This window comes from Danio aesculapii, chromosome 10, assembly GCF_903798145.1.
Source record: "Danio aesculapii chromosome 10, fDanAes4.1, whole genome shotgun sequence".
In the NCBI taxonomy this organism is placed as follows: Eukaryota; Metazoa; Chordata; class Actinopteri; order Cypriniformes; family Danionidae; genus Danio; species Danio aesculapii.
Window position 1 is genome coordinate 44,988,977 of NC_079444.1, and position 10,438 is coordinate 44,999,414.

Consider the following 10,438-nt stretch of genomic DNA (forward strand, 5'->3'; position numbering starts at 1 on the left):
GTAGTGTATGAGTGTGTGTGTGTGTGTGTGTGTGTGTGTGTGTGTGTGTGTGTGTGTGTGAATGAGTGTGTATGGATGTTTCCCAGTGCTGGGTTGCGGCTGGAAGGACATCCGCTGTGTAAAACATATGCTGGAATAGTTGGTGGTTCATTCCGCTGTGGCGACCACTGATAAATAAAAGGACTAAGCTGAAGGAGAATGAATGAATGAATGAATGTATAAACCATAATATAAAATAATTTGAGCATATTTATAATTCTATTGTTTACAAAAATTCCTAATTTTATACAAATGTATATATTTATATACCCCCCCACCCCTCAAAATGCAACTATAAACTAAATAAATTGTAATAATAAATTAACCCCTGAACTAATATAAATGATCACATCTACAAAAGCACAATTAAAGTATAAACATATTTATATTCTTTAAACTATAAAAACATTAAAAATATATAACGTTAGAGATTATTCATATATTCCTTCAGCTTATTCCCTTTATTCATCAGGGGTCGCCACAGCGGAATGAACCACCAACTAATCCAGCATATGTTTTACACAGCGGATGCCCTTCCAGCTGCAACCCAGTACTGGGAAACACCCATACTCACTCATTCACACACACACACACACACTCATACACTACAGTCAATTTAGTTCCTCAATTCCCCTATAGCGCATGTGTTTGGACTGTGGGGGAAACCGGAGCACTTGGAGGAAACCCATGCCAACACGGGGAGAACATGCAAACTCCACACAGAAACACCAACTGACCCAGCCAGGACTCAAATCAGCGACTTTGTTGCTGTAAGGCCACAATGCTAACCACTGAGCCACCGTGCCTCCCCAATAAGCTTTGAGTTAGATTTAGTTTGTCCGCAGTACCGGACATGACCACCAGGAGAATCAGTTTACATTGATGACCATATAAAGTCATTCCCTTTTCTGTGTATTTTTTGAGGAATATTTACTGTATTTTTTCATACTTTAGTAATATCTGTAAAGTAGGCATCACGATCTAAAGTAGAATGAGCAGTTTGGTGGTATGTTTGAGTTGAATTTAGCCTCTAAAAACTATTTTTACATGTGGATTGCTGTAGCCAAGTAATGCTTTACCACTCTCATAAACACATGTAACATGCAAACTCCACACAGAAACGCCAACTGACCCAGCCAGGACTCGAACCTGCAACCTTCTTGCTCTGAGGCCACAGTGCTAACCACTGAGCCCCATGCAGATATAAATATATCAGAGTAGATCAGGAATCTTAAAGGTAATTTCAATACATTTTAAGACTTTTTCAAGACCCTCTCAGAATATTTTATCTCCACTTCAAGCTCTAATCAGTATCAAACCTTTCACTTAAACAGTAGTTAATAAACAGCTGTAGTTAAATAAATAAATGCAGCACAACCGTGCAACAGAACTCAGACAAGCTCTGAAGAAATGAAGCTTGAGAGAATAAATTACGCAGTTGTTTTCAGCGACAGCTTCAGCCGCTTTAAATCGTCTTTCTCCATCCAGGAGTATGCAAACGTACTTTTTCCCATTTTGCCGTCGGTTTCGCTCTATGGTTTCACTACATGTGGAGAGCGTCACATCAGCTTCCCATGATTGTCGTACGCGACATCACCCAGATGGAGGAGCTTGGCTGAACTTGCCCCGGCCCGAACCAATCACATGGCTCAAGCACGCCGTTGTTAATATGAGGAGGAAAATAAATAGATTTATGCTTTTTTTGGGAGTCAAACACCTGTACAAAATTCAAGACCTCGTAAAAACACAATTAACACTTTTAATATCTTTTAAGGGCCTTCATTTTCTCATAATTGATTAATCAACTTTGAATACTTTTTAAGACCCTGCATATATATATATTATACAAGTATAAAAATATTTTTAAAACTATAAAAACTTTACAATTTTAATTAATATCTTTATTTAACCACTAGATAAATATTATTGAAATAACTGGAGCAATGATTAAAACATTTCTTATTAATTAAAGAATTAACAAAATTCCTATAAAATAAACAAATGATCAAATACTGAAAACATACAAATAAAAAGTTAAATAAAATACAGAATCAACATGCAGAAAACAAGATAAATGTGCGTGCATTATATTAATTAAAAACTATAATAATATATAAATATGGCCAAAATAACACTGAATAAATAATATAATATAAACACACTGTTAAAATATGTATTATTAAAAACTTTAACTGAAAAAATACATTACATTCAATTAAAATAGAGTAAAATGTAAACAAATATTTACAATTGTGATTAAAAGTTAATAATAAAAATACTGTCATTTTTTAAAAAAGTTAAATATTACTAAACTTAATATTTCTGAATGAAAAAAAAAAAAAAAATATATATATATATATATACACACACACAGAAATAACACACATGAAACACCAGCAGGCCACTACGTTTGCTTTCCATCATTTATAATGTCCTTTATTCTGTTACAAACATACATAGCATTTTCTAAATATAGACTTGTAAATCTCCAAGAGAAAAAAAGGGGGAGGGGTTTAGCGATGGCAGGCTGCCGTTCTGATTGGCAGTCCAGAGAGTGTGTGGGCGGAGACAGGCAGAGTATCTGAAACCTGAGCTCTTGACAGCTGAGCGCTCAGTCAAGTAACACACAGAAAAAGGAGCAAATATATAGATATTAATGTATACCGAGAACGCCAAGAACCTGAGTTTAAAGGGCATTCTGACACCTCTGCCGGACACATATCATACACTGAACAAAATATAGCTACCGGATTGTTGCTGTTGTGCGTACGATTACACACACATATACACACACACACACACATGGATGCTGTTAAGAGCTCGGGTGAACATTCTTGTAGAAGTTCGCCGGTCTGTACAGAGGTATTGTTGATCTGAAACGCCCCACACAACTGCACAAATCCACACCACAGCAAACAGGAAGACCAATCTGCCAATAGTGAAGAGCCTGACAGGAAATGAGCTCATTATCCCGCCCCTCTGGATGAGTATTGCTTCCTGTCCCTAATGCTTGCTTGCTTTTTTTTTAAGTTTTACATTTTTAAGTGACAATAAGGCGAAAACAAAACACAAATATACTCTCATATATACATATATAGACAGCTGAAGGCAATATCATATTAAATATCAAACATTTCCCAAGAGCTTTAACAGGTTTAAGCATTTTAAACACTTTATTTTAATAACTCATCTCTAATAACTGATTTATTTTATCTTCACGATGATGACAGTAAATAATATTAGACTAGATATTCTTTAAGACACTAGTATTCAGCTTAAAGTGACATTTAAAGGCTTCACTAGGTTAATTAGGGTAATTTAACAACTGTGTTTTGTTCTGTAGACCAGTGTTTCCCAACCCTGTTCCTGGAGGCACACCAACACTACATATTTTGGGTGTCTCCCTTTTCTGTCTCTTCTGATGTTATGATAAGTTGATTCAGGTGTGTTAGATTAGGGAGAGGTTGAAAATGTGTACTGTTGGTGTGCCTTCAGGAACAGGGTTGGGAAACACTGCTGTAGACAATCTAATATATAAATATATTTAAGGGGACTAATAATATTGACCTTAAAAATGAGTTTAAATGGCTTTTATTCCAACCAAACCTGAAAGAAATAAATCTATTTTCCCCCAGATGCAAAATATAACATGAAATACTGCTGTTAAATGTAATTTGGGAAATATCTGAACAATAACAATAATATTAATGTCTTCAACTGTATATATATATATATATATATATTAATAATACATCTAAAATAGCCACAGCCAAGTTCAGTCGAAAGAAAGTCCATTTCTGGTGTTTTGCAAGAGATTTGTGCCCCATTCAATGTGTTTAATGGATAAAAATGAAATAAAAAGTGCTGCGATTTTCATTTGACGTTTAGCAGCCGAGAGGGATTTAATGCAGGAGGGTCAAAGATGGTTTCTGCACCAAATACAATAAACTAAAGTGATTTCACACACACAACCTGACATGAAATGGCTGTGTTTTGTGAAAATATGTGCATGAGATCAGTCATTCAGTATCATAATTGTTAAACAGAGCTGGACTTGTTTAAATACATTGAATAATAAGTGATCAGATAAATTAGTTTGCATTTAATACAACAATTTTCTTCAAGTTTGAGGTTTTTGGTGACCTGTAAATTATGTTAATATAATATGTCATTAAATGAGTCCTGTTTTAACATATGTGACCGCAAACACAGTCAAATAAAGTAAATAAGCTGTCCACTGATGGTTTATTATTGACAATATTTGTCAGAGAAATTAATAATCTAATCTGAGAGTTCTTGAGAAAATAGTTAAGTTGTGCAGATGAAGTGTTTAGCAATGCATATTACTAATCAAACATGACATTTTGATGTATTTACAGTAGAAAATCTACTAAATGTCTTCCTGGACCATGATCTTTACTAAATATTTAAATAGTTTGTGGAATTAAAATAAAACAAATCTAATCATTTTGACCCATACAGTGTGTTGGGTCATGTATTGTTGCGCTCAGTGGCATATTAGTAATGACAATTCTGCTAATAAATAAATAAAAGATTTAATGTTGATGCTGGAAAACCCGTTTCCATCTTTGACCCCTGTGCAAACCTCTAAGTGAAGAGAGAAACACATCTAAATGGCTTATTAGTCGGTCATTTGCCTTTCTCAAACAAACCCTCTTCACCGAGACACATTCAGTGTTAGTCCTGAAGACTCGTACAATCAGAATGAACACACACACATGATCTGAAAACACTGTATAGAGAGCAGCTTAGCCTCCCTGGAGTCCCCAACACACGCTCAGTTTAGCGGAGCAGCAAATGTTTAGCAGAACAGGTGGAGAAACGCTAACAGCTGCAGCAGCGACGCGCTTTGCTCAATGCATTGCGATTCTGAGCTTAGTTATAACCAGCAGATCGAGCTGTACACTATATACTACAGGTCTGCTGAACGCTGGATTCTGATTGGCTGAGAAGCACTCTAAGGTGTGCCATTATATTGAGATAAACGCATAGCTGAAGTAGTTCCGGCAGGTTTACAGCTCCATATCAAGACGCTGCATGATTTCAGTGATTTCACAGCTACAACAGTCAAAAATCACATCAAAACACAGCAGAAGGCTTTGGAGGACACTAGAAACCTGACAAATGTCTCGTATACAACATCTGAACAGTGGATTTAGCAGAGAAGCGCAATAATCCACTATTAATTATTGGAAAACAAAGCATTATCTTGCAATAATTCAACCAGAATAAGTCAATTATTTCTTATGTAATCACCAGTAAAGTTAAAAAAGCAAGTACATCTGACCACTTAAAGTACATGACTAGTCTAAAGTGCCCAAAAAACTAGCCCAGAGTGTCGTCTGCTGGTAAAAACTAGCCTAGAGCACCATTTACTGTTAAACACTAGCCTAGAGCGCCATCTGCTGGTAAAAACTAGCCTAGAGCGCTGTCTGTTGTTAAACACTGGCATAGAGCACAGTTTGCTGTTAAAAAAATAGCGTCGTCTGCTGTTAAACACTAGCATAGAGCACCATCCGCAATTAAAACACTAGCCTAGAGCGCCATCTGCTGTTAAACTCTAGCCTAGAGCACCGTTTACTGTTAAACACTAGCCTAGAGCACCATCTGCTGTTTAAAGACTAGCCTAGAGCACCGTCTGCTGTTAAACACTAGCCTAGAGCACCATCTGCTGTTTAAAACTAGCGCCATCTTCTGGTAAACACTAGCCTAGAGTGCCGTCTGCTGTTTAAAACTAGCGCCATCTTCTGGTAAACACTAGCCTAGAGTGCCGTCTGCTGTTTAAAACTAGCGCCATCTTCTGGTAAACACTAGCCTAGAGCGCCGTTTGCTGTTAAACACTAGCCTAGAGCACCATCTGCTGTTTAAAACTAGCGCCATCTTCTGGTAAACACTAGCCTAGAGTGCCGTCTGCTGTTTAAAACTAGCGCCATCTTCTGGTAAACACTAGCCTAGAGTGCCGTCTGCTGTTTAAAACTAGCGCCATATGCAGGTAATAACTAACCTAAAGCATCGTCTGTTGTTAAACATTAGCATAGAGCACCGTCTGCTGTTAAATACTAGCCTAGCACGCCATTTGCTGTTAAACACTAGCCTAGACCGCCGTCTGCTGTTTAAAACTAGCGCCATATGTAGGTAACAACTAACCTAAAGCGTCGTCTGTTGTTAAACACTAGGCTAGAGCGCCGTCAATTGTTAAACACTAGCCTAGAGCGCCGTCTGCTGTTTAAAACTAGCGCCATATGTAGGTAATAACTAACCTAGAGCGTCGTCTGTTCTTAAACGCTAGCCTAGAGCACTGTCTGCTGTTAAACTCTAGCACCATTTGCTGGCAAAAACTAGCCTAGAGCGCCATCTGCTGTTCAAAACACAACCTACAGAGTCATCTGCTGTTAAAGCTAAACCCAGAATCGATTGCAGTGCGATGCATTCAGAAAATCTCAGGAATCGCAATGCAACAATTGATCATCTCAGCCCTCCAACTCAGGGTGTATTTTAGGGTTACTGGCCGGAAATGCATCAAACGACAGGGTTTTCTCCAGCATACGCTACTGTCACGTGCAGTAAACGCAGTCTGCTGATGTAATCGTGCTTTCAGAGGCATGCGGACGGCCCAACAATCAGCCTCTTGTGCCTCAACACAGCACAGCTGAATCTGCAGCCGGCAGCGCAGGAATGCTCACACACCTCGCATTAAAATAGCCGGCCTGCGAAGTCAGCTCGCTGTTGAGGAGAAACAGCTGCTGCAGGCCTGGAAGTGCAGAGATTGGCATCCTGCAGCCATTCTGGATACCAGTCGCTGATATTTCATCACAGAACAGACTCCATGCTAATGCCTTTTAGCTGCTATTCAACACTTAAAGGGCCAGTTCACACTAGAAAATAATTGAATTACTCTCTACTTATTTGAGTTTTCCTTCTGTCGGAAACAAATCAAGATATTCAGAAAAAATCCAGTAGCAATTGACTTTAATAGTCGTATTTTCCCTACTATAGTAGTCAATGGCTACCGGTTTATAATGTTATTCTCATCTTGATTTGTGGTCAGCAGGAAATAAAAGAACTTGATGAATATTTCTTGGTGAACTGTCTCTTTAACAATATAGAAACCCAAAGGAGGCTGCTGCTCTCAAACATGAATATAAGCTTGTTTTTCCTCATGGACACCAGTTTATCGCAGTTTCTGTAATTGCTAAAGTGCATGGATGAAAAATTCTCAACGTTATCAATCTTTCTCCATCATAACCCACTGGTCTACTCGCTTATTCTTAGAATAGTTCTGTTTTGGTGACAGGCTAAACAATAAAATGGCGATAATATATATAGCTGGAGATACTAAAGCAATAAATTAAATTAAAAGGCAAACGTGGGACGGCCATGCGCAGAAATGGGACTCGCAAGATGTATGGTATTTATGGAAGGCCAGATGTGTCTGCACGTGTTTTATTTGAAAACAGTTTGACAGCAGTTTTTATGACTGCGTATGTGGACATCAGTCTGATTAAACACTGTATCTGCTCATATGCATATGCAAATATGCTCAAATACAGCAATCTGATTGGCTGTTGTGCTGGTTGATGCATTGATATGGTCAAACTGTAGATCCAAATTAATGTAATTTGATGTATTCTGAATCGTGTCCCCTTCAGCCGTCCATATTAATCACATATAAAGAAAACATAATGAGGTGCGTGCTGTAAAATCAAAGGATTGCGGGAGGAGATTGGGGGGGTAATCTCATATATGATGCTATACTCTTTCACAAAACAAATACACTGGACGATCTTCAAATCCCAGCTTTACTTTTTTACAAAATTAGCTTCTCAAGCTTTAATAATTCCGTAGTTTATATATAATTTGTACTTTGTGTATTCAAAAATATGCTGGTTTATTTACTTATTCTCTCATAAAGAATGATCTTACATTAAAAAAACACAACACAGAAGGGGATGGAGTGAAAATACACTCACCCGCAAAGCTCTGTCCTCTATAATAACTAATATCACACATCAATATTCAGAGGAGACTTGGACCCAAGTCAAAACAAAAAACAGACAAAGCTTGTCATATTTGACCCCAAAACCAAAATATCTCACGGTCCATAATATCAATTATTATTTCCATCAAATAGCTAACGCCTCTTTTAGGAACTGGTGTTTTAAAAATCTCCATCAACACAAAACCAGCGGTCAAACCAAAACCATCACTCATTCAAAGTCGTGTGTCGATGCGTGAACGCAAACCCAAACAGAATAACTTAGGGAACATCTACTATAAAATAATCTGAACACACACACACACACACACAACTTTTGGTTGCTTAAGTCCCATGCTGCCTACACACCATGAAGACCAGTGACGCTATATATAATATATATACTACACATCTCCCCTGTGAAAACACATGTTGGACAGTAATGCACCCTTATCGTCGCCTGGTTCGATCACACATGTTCCGCTTGTAGAAATTCAGCAGCCGGATGTAACAAAGGTTTAATTGTGAGGAAAGACAATTAAACTTGCTGGTTTGACAGGGCCGGGCAGCATCAGGAATAAATCAGACCCCATCCTCAGGGCTCCAACACAGACCCCCCCTCCCCAAACCCTCACCACAGAGACTTCACAGATCTACTTTTCTGTCCCATCAATATTTTAGTAGGCTATTGGAGTTCATGCACTTGTTGTTCCGCTCATCCGGTCAGTCGTCGTCCACATCCTCTCCTTCGGACTCCTCTCTGCGCTCGTACATCTTATCGCGATGTCGCTCCTGGATCTCCTTCATCTCCTCGGCGTAGCGGCTGAAGGCTCCTCCAAACTTCCCCCAGGCCTTGAACGGGATGGTGATGGAGTTCCTGTAGCTGGGCTTGACCTCGCTGACCCGCAGGAACACACCGTATTTGTTGGAGCCCACGTCGAAGAAGAAGCGCTTGGAGTCCACCATGATGGAGGTGCCCTCCGGGAGCTCCCCGTAGCCCCCCGCGGCTCCGGGACCCCCGCTCAGCTCTTCGTCTTCTCCGCCGTAGTCGTCGATCAGTTTCGCGAGCGCGTCCCGGAACTCGATTAATCCTTGCGCCGGCAGCGCGATGGTCTGTCCGGCCTGCACGCCGCCTCCCGGCCCGCCTCCCCCGCCGACGCCGAAGCCCGGTCCACGGTTGACGGTCTGGCGGATGCGCAGGAACCTCCCGCGCTGGTTCTCCTTCAGGTCGAGGTAGTATTTGCGGTTCTCTCGCACCAAAAACTCGCTCTTCAGCGCCCGGCGCGGTCCTCCATCATCCCCCCCGGAGGACTGCGCGATCTGCTCCGGGCTGCTGGGCCCCAGCTGGGCGTAGTGCTCGATGAAATCCCCGAGGTAGTCGCGGAACTCCGCCGCCACGGACATGGAGAGAGTCAGGCGGCTCTTGGAGCCCCCGGCGCCCACCTCCGCTATCTTAATGAAGCGGCCCTTCGCGTTCTGCTTGACGTCCAGGTAGAAGCGCTTGTTCTGGATGTCCAGGCGCTTGGAGGCCAGCTCCTGCGTCTCCTGCTCCCGCTGGAAGTGCTGGAGGCCGCCACTGCTGCTGCCGCCGCGCTCGCTCCCGCTGTCTCCATCCGCCATCTTCAGCACCTCCAGCAGCTTCTCCCTCACACACACCAGCGCGGATACGCTGCACTGGCCTCGGGTCCGCTCCTGCGTCTCTATTGGTCTGCGCGCCTGTCAGCCAGAGCGTGTGAGCGGAGCCCTCGCTTTTCATTGGTCAGTGACGATTCCTCCGCCCGACCCGTGCGGGTTGTTGCTTGAAGGGATACAGCTGTGGCCGGAAGTTAAGGAGAATTATTATTTATTAAATTAATTGTATTTTATTAACGTCTATGCGAGGGTGAACCCAACCGTTACAGTAATGTTAAACAGTAATTATACCGAGTATTATTCTTATTATTGATTAAATTACCAATTAAATTATATTTTAATAATGTCTAACTTAACCCAACCACCACAGTAATATAAATACAGTAATTATATTCACATTATTAATTAAATTATGCATTAAATTGTATTTTATTAACGTCTACCCCGGCCCTTTAACACAACCATCACAGTAATGTAAAAACAGTCAATTTAAGTATTATTTATATTATTTATTAAATTACCCAAGTTGTATTTTAATAATGTTTACCCCTACCCCAACTCTTAACCCAACCATCACAGTGATGTAAAAATATGAATTATTGTTGTACAGTGTTATATGAATTATGTGAGTATCCGCAGCTGTATCCCTTCTACAGTTTCCCAGCCGTGCGCAGGCATTTCCTGTCCTTCTGGAGCTCGGCTCAAGCTTTGAAGGAGAACTGATGGACATTTTGGCGTTTTTCTTTATATTTAAACAGTATAAAAAAACTG

General features: G+C 40.3%; 1 protein-coding gene across 1 annotated transcript; it reads right to left on the reverse strand.

Annotated features, from left to right (window-relative positions):
- Positions 1-2,448: 2,448 nt before the first annotated feature.
- purbb (purine-rich element binding protein Bb) lies at positions 2,449-9,698 on the reverse strand. The gene has a single exon (XM_056466413.1). It carries the CDS (start codon positions 9,653-9,655, stop codon positions 8,759-8,761), a length of 897 nt encoding a protein of 298 aa, XP_056322388.1. The 5' UTR covers positions 9,656-9,698; the 3' UTR covers positions 2,449-8,758.
- Between the last annotated feature and the right edge of the window lie 740 nt (positions 9,699-10,438).

Bases quoted from the DNA above. Each gene is read 5' to 3' on its own strand.
- purbb (XM_056466413.1), bottom strand. From the start codon at position 9,655: ATGGCGGATGGAGACAGCGGGAGCGAGCGCGGCGGCAGCAGCAGTGGC.